This window comes from Tribolium castaneum, chromosome 3 (assembly GCF_031307605.1).
Source record: "Tribolium castaneum strain GA2 chromosome 3, icTriCast1.1, whole genome shotgun sequence".
Taxonomy (NCBI): Eukaryota; Metazoa; Arthropoda; class Insecta; order Coleoptera; family Tenebrionidae; genus Tribolium; species Tribolium castaneum.
Window position 1 is genome coordinate 12,047,812 of NC_087396.1, and position 21,845 is coordinate 12,069,656.

Sequence of the window (21,845 nt, forward strand, 5' to 3'; positions counted from 1 at the left end):
GTATAATTTAATTTTATTAAAAAGAAATTTACATAACTTGCAAGAAAAATGTGTAGAATATTTAAATTACATTATCGAGTTAATATCCACTTAAAGTAATCTCATTTCGTATTAATTATTTATAAGCTGCTTTAATTTTAATTACTTATTTTATTCATGACTAGCTGCGGCAGGTTTTCTGTGTGTTGGTAAAAACCGTTGCAGAGTTGTCAATAAACTTCCACATGAATTCCTAAATTAATATTAATTATTTATGACCAACATGTTGATCTCTGAATTTTGAATTTGTCTTTTGTAAGAAGTAAAAACTTTCTAAATATAATACTAAAACTTATTTTTGAATAAGTCATAAATTATGCAAAACAGTTCCTAGAACAACTCAATTACGCTCACCTACGTTTATGTCGTATTGTTGTCGGTTTATTGAAATAAGATAATACTAATGCAATAAGGTGCAAAGATGTTTAACAATTAGCTACAAAAAATAACTGTTGTTGGAATAAAAGTGGGTTTAAATTATTACAAATTAAAAATAAGATTTATTTTTTAAATCAATTGCAAATTAATAAATCTTAAAAAGCACTTGGACTACTGGGAGCCTCTAGAATAATATTTCACGTGGAATTTGCAGTTAAATTATATAATATGATCAATAAGACAATAATAAGCCCTAGTTATAGTCAAAAATAAAATAAAAAAAGATACAATAAAACAAAAAAGCAGGATCATCAAAAATAAAAACAAAAAAGGTGAATAAATTGTTAACTTAAAATAGATTTAAGAAAAAAAATATGTAAATGGAAAGAAGCGTAAATACTTAAAACATCAATTCGGAAAAGAAACAAGAACAACAGCAGTAAATACTAAAAATGAGAAACATAGGTGTTAAAAGAAAGCAAACACAAAGCATAAAAAATGTTAAATATAGCACAATAAAGCGTGATACATACCTTAAAGTAAAAAAAAAACATAAGAAAGCAGAAATAATAGAAAAAAAGAAGAAAAAATTTCAAAAAAAAATAAAAAATTAAGAACCCAAAAACAAAAACAAAAAATCTAAATAAGTACAAATGACCATGAATAGACAAAGAATTTTTTTAGTTAATACAAAACAAATACAAATACTAAACATAAACATAAATCCTACTAAATATATTGATACCTTAAAGTAAAAAAATATAAGAAAGCAGAAATAATGAAAAAAAAAAAGAAGAAAAAATTCCAAATGATTCAGTACAAAACCAAAAAAATATAAAATTAAGAACCCAAAAACGAAACAAAAATGTAAAACCTTAAAAAAAATCTAGATAAGTACAAATGACCATGAATAGAATAAAGGACGTATTTTTTTAGTAAATACAAAACAAACACAATCATAAATCCTACTAAACATACAAATACGTATATTGCATTGTGTCTACAAAAAATGTTTAAAATTCAATTGTGTTTTATAAATAAAGAACAAAGCCCTTTATTAATACCAAAATAAAAATATTAAAGAGTTGATTTCTTGATTCCCTAGATTTCTTTTCCAGTTGCTCCGAAAAAACTTAACTAAAAGTTAAATTTTTTAAGATTTGCATTTTGTAAATTGTGCATTTTACACAATTAAAATAAAAATTCTTTCGAATTTTTTTTAAGTATCGAAATTCTGGAGTGCTAAACATTTGAGACTTCTTTAACAGACTACTTATACAACTTTATATTCTTCAGTTTAGCATTCTCTTGTACTGCGTGTCATCTAACTATTATTTCCATATTTAAATAAATAATTAAATAGCTACTGGGAAAATCTATGCAGTTGGTAAAAGACAAGTTCAATGATAAATTTAAAATTTTTGTTAATGTTGACAAAACGTTTTTAAGAAAAAATTACATTATTACATTACATTTAATAAAGAGAACATTTTTTGTGTAACAATCTAGTTTTTTTATTTGAAGCTTTCAAATAAATTAATTTCAAAAATTGTTACACCCCATACAGTATCTGTCACAAGTAGTAAAAATTCTAACAAATATGTTGTGATGCAACATGACTAAATATTACATAATTGGGTAACCTGACATTCAAGTTCAAAATAATAAAAGACAAAAAAATAATAAAATAGCAAAAATGTTGTCAGTCCACAAACTGCAACTAGAAAAAAGTTTTAACAAAAAATTAATTGTCTTTTTCACAACACCTATAATACTATTTTGGTTATTAGTTATTACTTTATTATTTTGCATTTAATAGTAAATTGTCAAATTTTAATAAAAAACATGTGCATAGTCATCCCTAAAATTCTCACAATAAAGTCAAATTTATGGAAAAAACTCAAAATATATTTGTAGAAAACTCAGTTTCATGTTCACTTTTTTGTCCGTGATTGAACAAAGTGACATTCTTCTCTTATTTGATCGTTTGGTTAGCAAATAATGTTCCATTTGTTACCTTGTTTCGCGTACTTTTAGAAACGGTTTGTATTATTATCTGTTTAATAAGTGTGATGTAGGTAGCAATCTTTCCGATCTATGTACGAATCCTATTGTTTGCCTAATCTAGATAAAACGTAATACTTTTTCTCCAGCGTAGGAGTATCACACTTTAAAATCAAACAAATTTTATGCAGTTCGTACTAATCTATCAAAATAAATATCCTCCAATCGAGGGTACCCAAACAGAATTTTATATTTTGCTCAATATTTAGTTAAATAGCACAAACAGATATTTATATTTCTGAAAACAGCATCTGTTCAAATACGGTCGACGTGACTTCAAAATTATAATTAAACAAGCTGGACGATTTGAAAACCTCTCGAGATTTTCGCGCAATTAATACGTAATTGTTTGAACAATTCCTTTTAATTTTGGGTAACAAAGGTTAAATGTTTATAAATACTGTTACCTGAATATCTTGTTGCAATTTACGCAATTAAAATCTTTGAAGCGAATAATATCTACAATTATGGCACTCTGCAGAATCGTCACACTAAAAGAAACCGACATACTTTACAGAACAAAACTCTTCGTTTAAAAATCTGTCGCAAATTCTTGTCACGAACTCGTAACGACACACGAGAGCTTCTTCAAACCATCGACATTCTTCAAACACAATTTTTACGTTTATTGACAGAAACCCTAGATCCGGCATCTCAAAAGTAAATGGACAATAAAAATTAAAAGCACGCTCTAATTTTCCTTAAAAAATGGTACTTTTCTTGCATCTTGAGTGCAGTAAAAGAGACTGATCCTTCTCCTGTCCATTTAAGAGAATGTGTAATGAAGGCAGTTGTTTTTCTTGCACCGTTAAGCGTAATTTGGAAATTGGGTCAAAACATGTGTCATACCTAAATCCGAAAGTTTTGAACAAGTGTGATCATAAATTACTTTTGTTGGATTTGTATTATCGCGCCATCAGCCAAATTAATTGGACAACTATCGCAGTTTTTTGTTTAATTGAGACATGTCTAAATTACAACGTAAACAAAGTTACAAATTCCGTGATCCGCGATATAATCTAATAATGAAGATGACTTGTGCGATAAAAAATTGCATGTGATTGTATCCCACATCCTTCGCCTTTCAGAAGCAGGTTTTACTCGTTTGATTATCGGAAATTAAAATTTGGGAATGTGAAATCGCGTGCCCAAATTTTAAGAAACCGTACGCACTTATCTTATTTTTAAATAATTAACACCGTTCGCCAAAATACGTTCCAATAAAGCAAAAACAGAGTTAATACAGTTAAAATTTTTTTTAGGAATAACTAATTTTTATGCACGACCAGATGGACAACTTCAGAAATTTGTTTGCCTATTTGCCATGTGACTGTGTGCCTGATTTTAATAAAAAATACACAGATTATGGCCTTTTAAAGCTAGTGAACGCTGTAATGCTAGCTCGTGAATTATTATAATATTTGAATGTTGCTTGGACTGTGGAACTTACAAAGGAAGTGATTTCTTCTAACCTACAAAACTCGAAATAGCTGTTTTTATTAATGAACATTCAATTATGGAAGAGCAACCTTCACATACGTAATTGGTAAAATTGTACATTTGAAAAAAAATGTTCTTAAAAATAATAAGCAAGACGAGACATCATTTAACATCTTAAGTTTCCTTTTTGTGGTATATTGTCTTACGCACGACTGAATTGTTCAGTAATTACTTTAAATGTAGGAACAAAAATATGAACCTGGAATGCCTATAATATGAATGTGTGAGTGTGACCGTTTACATTACTGGTGTGAAAATTTTCTTCCAAGCCTCATAAAAATAATTAATTAAATGGCTGTTAAATTATATAATGGCAAAAAATTTTAGACGAATAAATTATGATAGGCCGGTTCTCAAATTATTATATTTCGAGCACATTTTGCCACATTTTTTTAATTAAACATTTATAAAGTTACTGTAAAAGTTTTATTAGAAAAAAAATAAACAATTGGATGGTGTTCCTAAATTAGACCACAATCTCACAGGTCAGTTATTACGTCATTTAAATGTTTGCAAAAATTTGTGCAAATCGCATAAGAAAAGAAATATAGTACCATAAGCAGGGTCTACTATATGACAAAAGTATCTACATAAAGAAATTATTGTTCCAAAAAAATTATAAAATAAAATGAAATAGTTGAACGATATCTATAAATATTTATTTATATCGGGTGATTCAAAAATATGTGGCATAATTTTAACCACGAATACCCCTCTACAATTAAGAATAAATAGGATAATATTTACTGACCCACCACAAAAAATTGGAAAATTACAATTTTTCAAAAATTGGTATGGAAAAATGGTTTTTTGAAAATATTTTTGTTACCGTTCATGCGATTATTATGAAATTTTGCATGCCAAGAGACACAAAGACGCCCTTTGATATGGTGTAAATGGAAATCTTGTAAAAGCTATACATTTCCGGTGACAAGGGGGCCCTTCCAGTTTTTAGGTGATAACTCAATTTTTCGGCCTATAAACACGTATTTTTGATATCAAAAATCAAAAGCCCAATTATTTTTTAATAAAAAAGGTACCCTTGCTTCATGTCGTCAAACTGTACCGTTTTCTAGTTATTTGGGATTAAACTAAACTCTACACTGCACTGCAGAATAGAAAAGTATAAATTTTGAGCGTACCATTACCTTGGAAACTGTCGACTAAGAATGACACAGCTGTCATTGCTGTCATATTTGATGTCAATTTCATTTAATCTAAAGTAAAGTTTGATTATTTCTTGATGATAATAGTTAAAGATACGATTATGTGTTGGAAGAAATAATGCATGAGCTAGCGGTAGCCGTCCCGGCATCACAACTTGATCTGATGCCACACCACCAGAAAACGATTTTCCCTCCAAATCACTGTTTTTATCAATATTTCAATACTTGCATTATAAAACTATCTATAACCCAAATAAAGGATTAAAACGATCAGAGACCAAGAACATAACCTCAACTGTAACAAATCACAAAATAAAATCCTATCAACCATTTATAGTACCATTATTGCAATTTTTCTTTAATAGGAAGGTAATTTAATCCACAGGTTGTTGAAACCTGCAAAGAATAACGCACGGTTTAATGTTTATTTACATTTTTTAAAATTACAAGAACTTCAACAATAAGCATGAAAGCAACAAATGCCGCTAGCGCGCTAGCTGGCGCCTGTGCTATTTTTCGTAAGCGCGAAAAACAAATCATAAAGTCATAACGATAAAAAAATTCTTTTAGTATTTGGAAATGATGCCCTGATCACCCCATACTGGTAAGTCTATATAAAAAAATGATCCAGGTTATTATGGTTGTTTAATAAAAAAAACATTGACTTCATCATTCATATTTTCTTTGATATTCGCGCTTATGAAAAATAGCACTGGCGCCAATTAGCACGCTGGCGGCATTTGTTGCTTTTGTGCTCATTGTTGTCGAAGCTCTTGTAATTTTGAAAAATGTAAATAAACATTAAGCCATGCGTTTTTCTTTTGTGGATCAAATTAACTTCCTATTAAAGAAAAATTGCAACAATGGCATTACAAATAGTTGATAAGACTTTATTTTGTGATTTGTTACAGATGAGGTTGTGTTCTTGGTCTCTTATTGTTTTAATTCTCCATTTGGATTATAGTTTTATAATGCAAGTAGTGAAGTATTGATAAAACCAGCAATTTGGAGGGAAAATCGTTTTACGGTGTGAAAACCTTGTGGTGTAGTCTCAGATCAAGTTGTGATGCCGGGATGGCTATCGCTAGCCCATGCATTATTTCTTCCAACACATAATCATGTCTTTTACTATTATCATCAAGAAATAATCAAAATTTACTTTGGATTAAATGAAATTGACATCAAATATGACAGCAATGACAGCTGTGTCATTCTTAGTCGACAGTTTCCAAGGTAATGGTACGCTCAAAATTTATACTTTTCTATTCTGCAGTGCAGTGTAGAGTTTAGTTTAATCCCAAATAACTAGAAAACGGTACAGTTTGACGACATGAAGCAAGGGTACCTTTTTTATTAAAAAATAATTGGGCTTTTGATTTTTGATATCAAAAATACGTGTTTATAGGCCGAAAAATTGAGTTATCACCTAAAAACTGGAAGGGCCCCCTTGTCACCGGAAATGTATAGCTTTTACAAGATTTCCATTTACACCATATCAAAGGGCGTCTTTGTGTCTCTTGGCATGCAAAATTTCATAATAATCGCATGAACGGTAACAAAAATATTTTCAAAAAACCATTTTTTCATACCAATTTCTGAAAAATTGTAATTTTCCTATTTTTTGAGGTGGGTCAGTAAATACTATCTCTACTATTTTCATTTTTAGAGGGGTATTCGTGGTTAAAATTATGCCACATATTTTTGAATCACCTGATATATGTTACACGCATTAATGCCATCACAAAAATAATACATTTTTTTTGCAATACGAAACGTTAAGTTTTTTTCATAAAAAATTACACTATTGAATTTTTCAATCTGTTACAAATTAGGTTACAAATATTTCTAGTGAGATAATAAATGACCTGCGAGATAATGATTTAATTCAGGACCAACATCCAAAATCCAAACCAAACCATTTTGCATATTCACACAAAAGGCGGATTCAGAAAAAAGTTTGAAGTTATATTTCACCTTTACGTTCATTTCTTTTTGTCTCAAAACAAAAAGTATTTTTTCTTTATTAAGATGCGCTCTTACGTTTACAATTTGGCGCCTTTACCTTTTGCCGCATTATTTTCTTATTTCTGTCAGTTTTATGCTCCGCTTTACGTTTATACGTCTATGTGTTCTCTCCTCTCTTATTTTTGTTTACGTGTTGTTTTACTTACCTTTTTTACACTTTTTTTCATAGAAAAATTTTTACACTTTTCCGGGTTCGAACACCCGACCTCCCCCGTCGAAAGTGGCGCTTATACCACTGAGCCACCAGGCCCCAGGTACTGACCATCTTTTGCAAATATTTTAACACAAACTTTTTAAATAAATCAACATTACAAACTATATAATTGTAATAATTCACCTAAAACGCAAATACATTCAGTTCAAATGTCGGAGAATTAGCTCGAAAAAACATTTTCTTCCATTTTTTTTCAATTTAATTCTTTAATTTTTCACCAGATTTCATCACAAGATACCGCGCGTATAAGTTGATTCTACAATTTTAAGATTGTTTTTAACTGTTTTGTGACTTTAAGCACGTTTTTGACCGAAAATTGACATAATTTCTCCAAAAATCACCAAATTTGTGTATTTTCTAGTCAAAAATAGTGGACGTGCGCAAATCCTACCGGATTTGCAGTGGCCATGATTTTTATTAACAATGTTTTTCGGACTTTACTGAACAAACTCAGTTAACTAAAAATTTTTATAGATAAATTAAATGTTTTCGTTTATTTTTTTTATAATTTAAGAAGTAAGTCATCTAAAGATTCAAGGCTAAAGATTGAAGTTATGTTTCACCTTTACGTTCATTTCTTTTTCTCTCAAAATGAAAGGTATTTTTCTTTTATTAGGATGTGCTCTTACGTTTACAATTTGCCTCCTTTACGTATTTTTACCTTTTGCCTCTTTATTTTCTTATTTCTATCAGTTTTATGCTCTCCTTTATGTTTATACGTCTATGTGTTCTCTCAATTTCTTATTTTTGTTTACGTGTTGTTTCACTTACCTTTTCTACACTTTTTTTCATAGAAAAATTGTTACCCTGATCCGGGTTCGAACACCCGACCTCCCCCGTCGAAAGTGGCACTTATACTTATACCACTGGGCCACTGGGCCCCAGATACTGACCGTCTTTAGCAGATATTTTAAAGAAAAAAACTCCAATTATGTACTAATTTTTGAGTATAATTTAAAAATATTTTAAATGAAGTAAACAGAATTATGTTTAATAAAGAAACAATGATTTCAATTTGACCAAGACAAAATTTGCAGGCAAATATTTATGTTTCACTGATGAAAGAAGTTACAAGAGGATGACTCATTCAATCCTCCTATGAAACTTCGTCCTACGTTGGTGCCACTATTTTAACCCAAAATTATTTGTTCTTCTTAATTAATGAATCCTAATCTAGATCATAGCCACGAATTTGTAATTCTTTTGTGTTCGAAACCACCGCTGACCCGCCACTAAACAAAAAATACCAGCAAAACTGTGGGAACCAGTAATTGCTAATTACTTTCCTGTCTCATCTGCGCCACTTATATAAAAATATAAAAGTTGTGGGCACACCAATTGTGCTTCGACAATAAGGAATTGACATTCAAATTATTAATTTAAACATTGTTCATGGGTAAAATATTTTTTAATAAAATGCCATTAACCCACAACACTGCCATCCCAAATACCTTTCCTGTATCGCCTACATTTCGGCTTTCTCGTTTCCTATTGACATCACGCTGAAAAATCGAAGTTTATGCAGGCCGAGTCGAAAAATTGATCATTGTCTAGTTTATGTGCATTGCGTGCGACAGTTTCCACAGCACACATTTAACTGTAATTGCCGTGAAACGTTTAGCATAAGTTGAAAAAATTCCACGAAACAATTATTAAGTTTCATACGTCGGTGAATCTTCACTAATTACCACTACGCTATTATTACTATTCCTAGTAAAGAATCACTTTCCTTGCGATTATAAAAAAAGCGACTCCCACCGGCTCACATGCGGTATTTTCTTCTTCAGACCCATAAGGTTAGTGGGTCAGTCGTCCTGTAGTGGGTCAATTATTCATCCGCCACATTTTGGTGCTGACCATTAAATCCCATTTTGCGTCATTGTTTTTATTTTAATTAAGTTAACGCCCTGCAAATTCTTGCAGGTGTAAGGTTAAATGCGCCCATTAATCTCTTTCCTTGCGACATTAACCGCAAAAATTAGCACTAACGCTTTTAATTATCAACAGAGATAACAGACACGCACGTGAGCAGGAAAGTTTCGACGGATTAATTGACCAGATTATGAAGTCAAGATTTTTTGAGACCAAAAATCGTTTCGTAAAAAGAAAGAGATCACGGCTTGAATTTTTTAAGTACTGCTAGTTCCAAAAATAATTTTGCTCTGCAAACACTTGGCTAATTTTTTTATCTATGCTAATGAGGAAAACTGGATTTTTACTACGATTTGCATTAGATCACGTCGTTATAGATTATTTGTGACCACTGACTTGATTATAACTGCTCTACCGTTAATTTAACGTTATAACTTTAAAATTTTATTAATAATTCGACCACATAATCTATTTCACTTTTGCTGGATGCCATAATCACAATAAACATAATAAGAATTTGAAATGTGATTTCACTTAACATTTATTGATGTTTTACGTTTTAAGTAAATTTTTGAACGTTTGACACTATTTTTATGCATATTATTTTTTGCTGAGGCTTTTTTGTGGCCGATAGTAGCACACATTTTGCGTCATAAACAAACAAAAAATGCAGACATTCTATAGTGGAAGAGAAATGATCGAAGACAATTTGTATTAAATAAGAGCAAAAAGTAACTTCACCTGTAATGTCTATTACGTAAATTTGCAGAAGCTATCTGTTAATTAGTTCCAGTTATGCAGGCGTCTACATGACGTTTTGATAGACTAATCGTTCGCGATTGAAAGGTTTTTACAAACCAGATATGAGGAAAGCGAGTCTTTTGAGCATTTGGATGAAAAAATGAGAGAAAAACCAACCGGCGTTTAGTTTAATTGATGGTTTCAGTGCTTAGATTCAATTTAGAGCGGCAAAAAACGGCTTGAACTAAGTATAATGTAGACAATAAATTAGAGTACCAAATTTAACACTTCACTTTCTTGTTTAACTTTTAATAAAATATTTCCGATTTCTGTTTGTTGTTTTAATTTGAGAATTTTCTATTTGTGGTCTATCCACGGGTCAGTAGACCATCATTATTTGTTTTTAATAAAAAAATCATTGATAAAGGGAGATTTTTTATGGTCCACATCCCACCGAGCTTCCTTTGACCCAAATCTCCCAACTTTCCCTGTGGCTTCACCTGGACATCCTCACCGAATCCAATAAACAGGTATTTCTGTAATACCAGACACGATGTTCTACATTTAAGTAAGTGAGCCATGAGCATGGCTACAGCGATCTCTCTTGCTTATAAAGCCTTCACACAACCATCATGTCCTTCAGATTTGTTTTGAAGTTCAAGGTGATCAGTTCTTCATGAGGCTGTGTTTTGATTTAAGTGTGCCTTAACTACCACCATGGATTACGCACTGATATTTTGGTTACTTTTTGCGGTCTTTTCGACGGGTTTTTGTGCCTCCATCGAGAAAAATAACAGTGAACCTGAAACTGTAACAGTGCGAAAAAACAGTTCTCGCAAGATCTCCTTAGGTGATCTCATGACATGCGGTCTAACACGTGACATCTCCTGCTTTTTGGACGCAGGAGACGCGTTCGTGGAGGAAAAGAAGAACGAGATTTTAGGTGAGCCGTGGTGGAGTTAACCGGGACAGCGGGTCAAAGGCTAGCACGAAAGTTTTGGAAAACATTTTACCAATCATTTAGCAAAAAAAGTAAATATAAAAAAATGTGCTACATTTTGTTTGAAAAAAAAAAAAACAAAATTGCAAATTGTAAAAATTATTTTCAGTTCCAAAATTCCTTTGTTTTTGTTTGAAACTTCGAACTCTAATTATCCCATTATGCTCTAATTAACTCGCGTTATTAGAAAGAACGGAAAATTAGCTTTTAAAATTTAGATTCTGTTGATAAAATTTAAACATTTCCTGGTTCTGTCCTCTTCTGGTAAATTAATGTGGAACAGGAGACCTTGTTTACGCTTAATTGAGGTTAGCCATGTGTTGAATGAGCTGAAGAATCCGGACAAACGTTTCGATCAAAATCATTACTTTCCTCCAAACTCCTCAAACTGTGCGACGTTGTATAACTGGTTGCATAACCCAAAAATTAAAAATTAATTATTTTAATTATTGATTCTTATTCTCGAACAATGCGTCTGCTTCCTGCCACAAGTGCACAAGTGTGCATCAGGAATTCCACCAGTACATACCTGCGCGATAATTATTCACAGGACGACCAGAAAACCGTTATTTAGCGGTCAAAAATTGATTTTTCGAAGTGGCACAAGGATGGCTCAGAATTCTAATCCAATTCGTGGGAATCTGATGTAATTTTTTTCCAGCACAAGCCGATATGGCAAGAGCTACAGGCCGGGCCAATGACGAAAACTCCCCAAGTCACTTGAGCAAAGCCATCAGCCGAATTGTCTCAGAATTAACCGACATATTCAAGGACAGTATCTTCAGTTTCTTCAAAAGTGCCAGGGAAGGGGAGGAAGACGACGAGATTGAAGACACAAGTGGAGAAAAAGAGGAATCTTCAGCCAAGCCCAGCGGGAGAAAAGTTGGAGGTTTGTCCTCCCAACTCCCATTTTATAATTTATTACAACTTGACTACTTGCAGAATCGCGTAAGAAGAAGAAGAAGGAGAAGCTGATCGGTTTGATCAAACTGATAATCATCGGAATTGTGCTCAAAGCTAAAATAACTCTGCTGCTGAAAGCCCTATCGGCGGCTTTGCAGGTCAAATTCTTCCTGGTAGCTTTGGCGGGCTTGATTTTGAACGCGGCGCGGTTCTACTTGGATTTGAAAAAAGGGCACCAGCCACAGAAAGTAATTTATTACGAGCACGCCCAGCACCAGCACCACTATGAAGGGGATGACGATTGGGGCAGCTCCGGCCCTGGGGGCGGCTACTGGGGACGTTCGTATGATGAGGAAGAAACGTCCCCGCACAGTTTAGCATACGCTAAACAACGACCTTACAAACGAGTGGAGAAAGACGAACCGGGCTTTTCCTGGTTCGGTTAACTCACATTTGAGGCATTATAGAGTTAGAGATGTTCTCAGGTATTGCGTTTCGTGCGAGAACTTGTAAATTTTTGAAAAATTCGAGTAACTAGTCATAAGTGTGGGAGCATTTACAATTAACTTATTTAATTTATTTTTTATTTATGATAGGTTTAGTTCAGATATTTTTTTAACTTGTAGTGTAAGTGATGATGTAATAGTTTTGAAAAAAATGTAACTGGATTACTCACATGTGACAAAAGTTCAGGCACGTGTAACATTGTACAAGAATCTAAAATATACATCTTGACTGAAACAGTACGTGAGCAGTTTTATGATAATTGCACCTACATGAGATTTCTTTGTTTTGTGAAAATAAGCTCCTCACGGAGCGATTACATCGATTTCTGGGTCAATAAATGTGTGAAAAACGGCACCAATGCACTGGCCACTAGTTGATTTATCGCTTTATTCTTACAATGAATGCTTCTTTGGGACTCACGAGGAATACTGATTTTTTTACGTCTGCTAGAGCCGCCCAGACAAATCGAGCTGAGCCGTTTTTGGGTCACTACCCTCTGGAGTGTCTCAAAATGGTGCAAAATTTTAGATTTTTCGCAAAAAACAAAAAATCGGGTTCAAATCAGAAAAGAAATAGCGAACAATCTAAAAATCTCAATGGGGTGTCTAGAAACCCCTTACAAATCCATGAATGTTGCCAATTTTTTGTCTGGTCCACTAGGTACTTCCAAAATTTTTAATGAATGCAGAAATGTACTACGAATACTTATTTGTCCGGTTGTACCCATAATCGTCGCATCGCTAGACTATTTGTGGTATTGTTAAAAGATGTACCGGCTTCCGCTAGGATACGTCTTTCTTTATAAATTTGTCCATCTTTGTCGTAGTTCGTATATAAACTATTGACTTTAGTGAGGTGTCACATAGAGTCGGGTGATTTTGTAGAAAATAGGTGCGAAAAGACTCAACATGAAGTTCCTCAGTGTCGTGCCTATTTTGTTTTGCGTGGTGAATTGCGCCCCTAAACTTAGAGTAAGTGAAAAAAAGATACTGATTTGCCGTCTTCTACAAAAACAATCTTTCAAGTTCAGTCGATTGTTAATTATTTTTATTTTATTTTATTACAAAAATAAGTAAAACACTTTTTTTTAATTAATTATTTTATTGAGCAAGATTTAAATATGATGTGCTTAAAATTATCTTTGTTTTCCTTATGTAAAAGTAAATCGTTTTGTTAATAAAATTATATTGATTGAAAAAAATGTGTCTTTATTTTAAGCGTTAAAACGTAAATCAATCTTTTAAAGTGTATGACACATATTAATCTAAACTGTCTATCATTCAGCTGGACATTATTTAAATATTCTAATATTTTTCAAAATTTTCACTTTCGCTTTACTCAAACTAATAATTTCAGTAAATGTAACTTTTGCAGTGACAGAAAGAGATTGTGTTTTACTGTAATTTTACCGTAATGAAACCAAGCAAAATTTTGCTTTAAGAAAAAATTAATTGATAAATAAAAGACTATACATAAAACTATGACGCTTTTTTAAGAATAAAACGTTTTTTGAATTTTTGTTTCGTATGTATTTGAGTTACGCATTTTTTGATAGCAACCCATCACAGACCAATTTTTTTGAGAATAAATACCATTATCTAAACTAAATAATTTTTTTTAATATTCCTTTTATAGATTGTAGATATTTAAAACATTTTATTCGCAAAACATGCTCAAAAATTTTATTTCCGGAGATAGTTTAAAGATTCCAAATTTTTTATTCATCCTGTATATACTTAACTAACTTAATCCTAATAAAAATATATTTTGAAAAATTTTACATTAAAAAATATTTCAAGGATTTGCAGGAACTTATCTGCTAAACACTTTTTCAGGAGGACCAGCGTTGCTTCTCGATTCCTTTTTTTTTCAAAATTAAACTTTTAAAAAACTTCTGTATAATAATTAGTAATTATTTAATAGAGTTAAAAAAATCCAATTTATTTTCAAAATACTAAGTGTTATAAATATTGCTTAGTTTACACACGTAAAAAAGGAAGTTATTGCTTTATGTGAGTATAATGCAATAGCGTTAAAATTAAAAAAATAACACCATTTTTTAAACATCTCGTGACTTTTCGGCCTATTTTTGACCAAATTTTCTCAAAGTAATTGCGTTTCTGCTTAAACAGCGTGTTAAAATGTTCAAATATTAGATAAGTAATATTATTTCTGACCCTATTTTCGGCTTATTTTTTATCGAACTGTGGAAAATAATTGTTTCTGGTTGAATAAATGTACCAATAAAATGCAAAAGCGACAAAATATCTAACTTCATTTTTTATCCAAAGTTATTAATAGACAAATGTTTAGCCCAATTTAGCAAAAGAAGGTCTCAAGAAATAAAAAAAATGCTGTATTTTTGTAATTTTTTGTCAATTTATGACGAAATGTTGCTAAACAGTCGCGTCTCTAACTAAAAAATGTAGTAAAAAGCTGGAAAACGCAAATAATGAATTATTTTCGACCTTGTAAAGGGCGTTATATAAGACATTAGATTTTAGTTAGGTAAAGTAAAAAATCATCTATTATTTTAGATAAATTTAGTTCTGACTAAAAACGTTTTGGAATATCTGTTTTATTTGGCTTTTCAGCGGAAAATTCGTACCTAAAACGTTCAAATCTCAAACGTTCAATGTTACTTCCCCTTCAATTTTTTAGTCACTGCAAATTACGAGTACCGGGGTTTAACTTTTGCATTCGCACAATGAGGCTAATAAATAGGGTTTATGAGTAGGTAAACCCTTTCCTATTTTACCTGCTTTATCAGCAGGATCGCTTCACGTGCGAATAAGTTATGGTTTTAGTCAAATTTCAAATCATCCTTTTTATCGTACTTTTACAACTGTTAATTGATTCTTGCTTCTAAGAAATTTGAATTCCTATTTCCTCGTAATAATCACGTACAATCATGAGTCCACCGCAGTGTTGCTAGCATTCCCATGCAAAAAACGACGATCGTAATGCAAACGCCCATTCCTTGCGGCCGTTCCAGCGACCGAAGTCCAGCAATAATCGCAAGAACGCCGGAAATGTCGCATATGCCCATTACCGCGATATGACTAATCCCAGAATTCAAGCAATTTCATTCCTGCAGATCGTCCCTAGTCAGGCACCCCCTCAACTTCTCACCCTGCCCAGCAACGCCACGAGCATTCGGCTCGACATCAGCGACTCCTTCAGCTGCGATGGCCGCGCTTACGGCTACTACGCGGACGTGGAGAACGACTGCCAAATCTTCCACGTGTGTCTCCCGATCACCTACTCCGACGGCCACAACCAGACCTTCAGGTGGAGCTTCATCTGTCCGGAGGACACCGTCTTCAATCAGGTACGACGGCTCCACTTTATTCAAATTAAGCCAAGTGTAACAGATTTTGACCGAGGCTGTTGACCCCTCTTTCAGGAAATCTTCACCTGTACCAGGTCAGACGAGGCGATGGATTGCGCCGATTCGCCGCGGTATTACGGCCTGAACACCAACTTCGGCGAAGAGCTGGAGGGCGACCTGGAGGACGCCACGGCGGTGCCCCAGGAAGCGCCGCAGGCGCTGTCCCGGAGGGGGCCCTACAAGAGCTAGATGGTCGGGGTGGCGGTGGCGGTTGGGGCATGGGGGCACCTCGGGGTCTTGCCGGGTTTTGCAATTTTGTACGATTAAAGACAATAAACTGTTACACAATTTACGAGTTTCATTGCGATAAGTGGAATAATTGCGGCAGGTTGGACGGAGATCGAACATGTTCTCTTTGAATTTTTCCTTGATTACTAGCAGGATATGTGATAGTATACGTTCCATGATCTGCATGATCATGCGTGTTTAGTTTAGTTTGTATTTGGCTTTCCGCGGTGAAGGTGTAGTCCATTCGGTTTCGAGGATTATTTCGTCATTTGCAACAATGGACACATCTTCGAGCTGTGCGAAAAAGCCGAATCCGGTCGAAAAAGCCAACGTTCTGGCGAAACTCACTTACACGTAAGTGGAACTTCTTTATCGCATCTTGAACAGATGTTGCTTTTTAAGCGCACATTTTGATATGTGAAAAAACGAGTTTTCGGTTAATATTATCACAAACAGAACGGCTTCTTTGTTGTTGGATGCACGTTGTGTACTAGCACGTGGTATTCGTAAATAGATTACTCACACAGTAACCTTACGATATTAACCTTTAATTAAAATGCATTGAATTAAAGTACAACGATAAAAAAGTACAGCTTGATTAAATAAAATTGCTTGAGCAATCTTGTTAGGCAACAATTCACATGTGTTAAAAATGGATAAATAAATTAATCTTTTAATAACCCAATTGACAGATTAAAATTCTCCGTCTATTTTTAGCTACATGTTTCCTATCTTTAAACGCGCCTTCAGACACGGGCTCACTGAAGACGACCTCTTCCAGCCCTTGGACGAGCACAAGTCCAGCCTTTTGGGCGAGCGACTCGAAAAAATCTGGAAAGCGGAGTACCGGAAGCACAAAAACCAAGGACTGTACAAAGCCCTATACAAACTCTTCGCTATAAATTTCCTCCTATTGGGACTGATAAGACTAGTAAACGAGATCGTTTTAGTGTCAGTAGCGCCCCATCAACCGCAAACATCCTTTATTTTTTATCATTTCAGAGTCGTAATGCCAATGTCAATAGCCAATTTAGTAACTTATTTCGAAACCGGTCAGACTCAAATTTCCGAAACTGAGGCTTATGTTTACGCAGCTGTTATTGCTTTTTGCCGCTTGGGCGACGCGCTCATGACCCACGGGACCATGATGGGGCTCACCCACGTCGCTATGAAAATGAGAGTGGCGTGCAGTTCGCTAATCTATCGGAAGATTCTAAGAGTTAACAAGACAGCTCTCGTGGATACGACAATAGGTCAACTGGTCAACTTATTATCGAATGATGTGAGCAAGTTCGACCAGAGTTTCGTCTTGGCGAACTTCGCCTGGATAGCCCCCATTCAGGCCGCCGTGGGGACGTACCTCCTCTACCGGGAAATTGGCGTTAGTGCCTTCTTCGGCATGGCTCTCTTGCTGTCGTTTATACCGGTCCAGGCCTGGTTCGGGAAGAAGTGCTCGAGCTTCAGGCTGAAAATTGCACTGACGACGGACAAGCGAGTCCGTTTAATGAACGAAGTGATCTCAGGGATACAAGTCATCAAGATGTACTGCTGGGAAAAGCCATTCGGACAACTGATCTCACTTGTGAGGAGGTTCATTCAAAATGGCACTGCCTATATTTGTCTAACTGTTTTTTTCCAGACAAGAAATGAAAGGGATAAGGAGTCGGGGGTTCATTCTTGGACTGATGTACTGTTTCGAGATTTTTATCACACGAGTGTCGATTTTTGTGAGCGTTCTTGGGTTCATCCTTTTGGAGAAATACATCACTGCCAAAACCATGTTCACTGTCACGGCGATTTACGCCGTTTTGCGGCCGATTATCACGACGGTGTTTTCCCTAGCCGTTTCTTCCATCGCTGAAGTGAACGTCTCGGTTAAACGAATACAGAAATTTCTGGCACTTGATGAACAAGAGGACGATGTCAAGCCTGTGATTAATGGGTCGCCCAAAACAATCACAGATAAACCACGAGTGTCGTTAGAAGACGTAACGGCAAGGTGGTCACACGAACCACTTGAGCCAACTCTTGAAAATATCACCCTCGACATATCATCAAACCAACTAGTGGCTGTGATAGGTTCCGTCGGTAGTGGCAAGTCAAGTCTGCTCAACGTAATACTCAAAGAACTCCCCACCGAGAGTGGTGATGTCACCATCAGTGGGGAAATTTCCTACTCCTCGCAGGAACCGTGGCTGTTTAGTGCTAGTGTCCGCCAAAATATCCTCTTCGGTGATAGTTACGACGAAGAAAGGTACAAACAAGTGGTCAAATTGTGCGCTTTGGACGCCGACTTCAAGCTCTTGCCTTTCGGTGACAGAACCCTAGTTGGGGAGAAAGGCAAGGCGTTGAGTGGCGGCCAAAAGGCCCGAATTAACCTCGCCAGGTGCATTTACAAGAAGGCTGACATCTACCTCCTGGACGATCCGCTATCGGCAGTCGATGCCACTGTCGGACGCCATTTGTACGAAAAATGCATCAAGGAATTTCTCAGGGACAAAATATGCATACTTGTCACCCACCAGCTTCAATACTTACACAATGCGGAGAAAATCATCGTCATGGAAGACGGCAAAATCGAGATGCAAGGCAGTTACGTGGAATTGAAGACTAGTGGCTTGGACTTCACCAAGCTATTGTCCCAGTTTCACACTGAGGAAGAAATCAAAGAGGAGGAAAAAGTGCGCTCGCTTGAACACTCAATTGACGATGGCGGGTGCGAGGATGATCCGCTCCTGGAGAAGGAGTTTATGGAACGTGGGAGTATTAAAACCTCTCACTATTTATCATATTTCAAGTGTGGCGGCGGCTTGTGTAACGCCGTCCTCATGCTCTTGGTTTTTGTTGGCGCTCAAGTTGTTGCAAGTGCGTCCGATTATTACGTCGCCTATTGGTAGGAACATTTCAAACAACGAAAAATTAAAACCAAACGAATCAATTTGTAGGGTTAATAGCGAACAGGACTTTAAAGATAAAGTACTGATCGAGAATGAGACTTTTCCGCGAGAAACTTTCCTTTATACGTACGCAGGGATCACTCTAGCTGTTCTAGTTTTTGGCATTGCTCATGGACTTTACTTTATGTTGTTTTTCGCAATAGCTTCATCCACTTTACATCGACTCACTTTCACAAAAATCATCAAAGCGACAATGCGATTTTTCAATAATAATCCTTCTGGGCGGATTTTGAACCGATTTTCGCGCGATTTGGGCAACATTGACGAATATATCCCAGAAATTATGTACGACGTGGTTGCGGTACGTAATGATAGCTTTCTAAAACTTACACCAAAGCTCAGATTGTTTTAGGTTGCGTTAGATTTGTTTGGTGCTATGATACTGTCAGCAATCGTGGATTTATGGCTGTGTTTACCGTCCGTGGTTCTCTTGCTTATTTTCTATTTCTTTAGAAAGTTTTACATCGAAACCAGCAGAAGTGTTAAAAGACTTGAAGGCATAAGTACGACTCACTATCATATTTTTACCAAATAACTAATTTATTTCTAGCCAGAGGTTCGATTTACGGCCACATGAGCGCCTCTATGTCTGGTTTAAGCACAATTCGGGCGTTTTCAGCCCAACGTATCCTAATAAAGGAGTTTGACGACTACCAGGATAGGCACAGTGGCGCATTTTTCATATTTCTTGCGTCTAATAGATGTTTCGGAATGTGGCTGGACGTAGCATGTGCCATTTTTATAGCTACAACTGTGTTCATACTTTTGTATTTCAACAAAAGTAGTAATTCCACAAAAATTAACACAGTCATGATCAATTAATTGTAGATCTGTATGGGGGTGACATCGGACTTGTAGTCACTCAATTTGCCGGAATTGCCGGCGGTCTCCAGTGGGGGATGCGCCAGTGGAGCGAGTTAGAAAACCAAATGGTTTCGGTGGAACGTTTGCTCGAATATACCAAAGTGGAAACGGAACCTGAACGGAGTGCAAGTGTCCAAACACCCAAACATTGGCCAGAAGACGGCCAGATTGAATTTTGCGACGTGTCTCTCAAATACAACCCTCAGGAACCGTTCGTTTTGAAAAACCTGAACTTTGTTGTGAATCCTAAGGAGAAAATTGGGATTGTGGGCCGAACTGGCGCTGGCAAGTCGTCCATAATCACAGCCTTGTTCCAACTGTACCCATTAGAAGGAAAAATATTAATTGACCGTGTAGATACGACTAAACTTCCGTTGGACGAAGTCAGGTCAAAGATATCGATTATTCCGCAAGAGCCGGTCCTGTTCTCCGGACCTTTGCGCAAAAATCTGGACCCGTTTGATGAATACAACGACGATGTGCTTTGGAACGCGCTGGAACAAGTGGAAATGAAGGAAGATGTGTCAGAGCTTCCGGACGGACTGCAGTCGCATGTTGCGGAGGGCGGAAGTAATTTCAGTGTGGGGCAAAGACAGTTGGTGTGTTTAGCTAGGGCCCTCATTAGGAATAATAAAATTTTGGTCATGGACGAAGCCACGGCCAATGTGGACCCTTACACTGATACTCTTATACAAAATACGATTCGGGAGAAGTTCGCTGATTGTACAGTTTTGACTATTGCTCATCGGCTGCATACTGTGATGGACTCGGATCGGATTTTAGTGATGAATGCTGGAAGGGTGGAAGAGTTCGATCATCCTTATGTGCTTCTGAACAAGCGGGGATTTTTGTACAATCTGGTACAAACCACGGGAAAAGTGACTGCTCTAAATTTAGAAAATATCGCTCGACAGGTAAAGATCCTCGTTTTTATGTTGTTTTTTTATTAAGTGTTGTTTTTCCAGAGCTATGTAAAAAAGGAGAAGACAGGTTAAAGCATTTATAGCCAAATTGTTATGTTTAAATTATTGTAATAATGGTGTACCTTATACGAAATATACGTTTCTATATTTTTTTAGTTCGTTCTTTTATTTTCTTTTTTGTAATCAGCGTACGTAATAGGAAAAATTGGAAAGGTAAGTAAAAAAAGACAAGTATATCAGACCTCGCACAAAAGTGTACAGAATTTAATTAAAATGAACATATTATTAATTCGTAAACAGCTGTAACATCTGACATTTCAAATATAATCAATGATTTATGTATGGAAAACGTGCCCGATTAGTGGTAGGTAACCTTCACTTTTCGCTGAAAGTGCTGTATAAATGCATTGTAAATATGAAACTTAAATTACTCATGTGTTATATTAACTTCGTGAGAATAATTTATTTCTCTTCACTAATAAAACATAATTTTTCGACATGAAAAACATAGATGAACACAATGAAACATGACACAACTGTTAGAGTGCCTTTTTAACTCACACTTCGCGCTAAAAAACATTTGTTTCGCACACTTATAAATACATAAATAAAAGTAACTTCAAAAAAATAATAAATTAAAGAGCCTTTTCAAATGTTGTTTGGCGACATTGTTAACACTTAATCAAAATGCTGGGGTAAACAATATAACAGATAACACAAATGCATTCATTTATTAGGTCAGTAGGTGCCTATTAAACAACACAACACAATAGATTAGCTTTTGCGGCCACTTCCAGAAAGTTTGAAATTTTTTTATGTGGCGAAACTGACGGACAAATTCGAATTTTTATCTAAAACGTTCTGAGAAGTCGACTGTCTTCATAGGCTGGAAAATCGGAGAATTTGGAGTGTAGTTTAAAAAAGAAGAAAGTATTTTTTAGAAGGAACACTGATTAACTCTTTTCATGGGAACGATGCAAATTACGAAAAGGTTTATTAAGACTTTACGTTATGTCATGTCAAATTTTGCCTATTATTTTAAAACCAATATGAATTTTTGTTACATTTATTGC

The 21,845-nt window shown here is 35.0% G+C and overlaps 3 protein-coding genes across 4 annotated transcripts; all 3 read left to right on the forward strand.

Annotated features, from left to right (window-relative positions):
- The first annotated feature begins 10,625 nt into the window (after positions 1–10,625).
- On the forward strand, positions 10,626–12,648 carry LOC103313673 (uncharacterized protein). Its single transcript, XM_008197540.3, has 3 exons — positions 10,626–10,942; positions 11,661–11,888; positions 11,942–12,648. Exons 1-3 carry the CDS (start codon positions 10,717–10,719, stop codon positions 12,346–12,348), a joined length of 861 nt encoding a protein of 286 aa, XP_008195762.1. The 5' UTR covers positions 10,626–10,716; the 3' UTR covers positions 12,349–12,648.
- Positions 12,649–12,800: 152 nt separating this feature from the next.
- On the forward strand, positions 12,801–16,089 carry LOC103313674 (U-scoloptoxin(01)-Cw1a). Its single transcript, XM_008197541.3, has 3 exons — positions 12,801–13,380; positions 15,507–15,740; positions 15,816–16,089. Exons 1-3 carry the CDS (start codon positions 13,318–13,320, stop codon positions 15,987–15,989), a joined length of 471 nt encoding a protein of 156 aa, XP_008195763.2. The 5' UTR covers positions 12,801–13,317; the 3' UTR covers positions 15,990–16,089.
- Positions 16,090–16,183: 94 nt separating this feature from the next.
- On the forward strand, positions 16,184–20,927 carry LOC661218 (probable multidrug resistance-associated protein lethal(2)03659). Of its 2 annotated transcripts, XM_008197542.3 has the most exons (9): positions 16,184–16,382; positions 16,746–16,979; positions 17,031–17,618; positions 17,668–18,921; positions 18,974–19,286; positions 19,338–19,488; positions 19,536–19,766; positions 19,814–20,763; positions 20,815–20,927. In XM_008197542.3, the coding sequence occupies exons 1-9, from the start codon at positions 16,306–16,308 to the stop codon at positions 20,842–20,844; spliced, it is 3,828 nt and encodes a 1,275-aa protein (XP_008195764.2). In that variant the 5' UTR covers positions 16,184–16,305; the 3' UTR covers positions 20,845–20,927. The 2 variants fall into 2 exon arrangements, with proteins under 2 accessions (XP_008195764.2, XP_015837615.2); XM_015982129.2 differs by lacking the exon at positions 16,184–16,382 and having other exon boundaries at positions 16,855–16,977.
- The last annotated feature ends 918 nt before the right edge of the window (positions 20,928–21,845 follow it).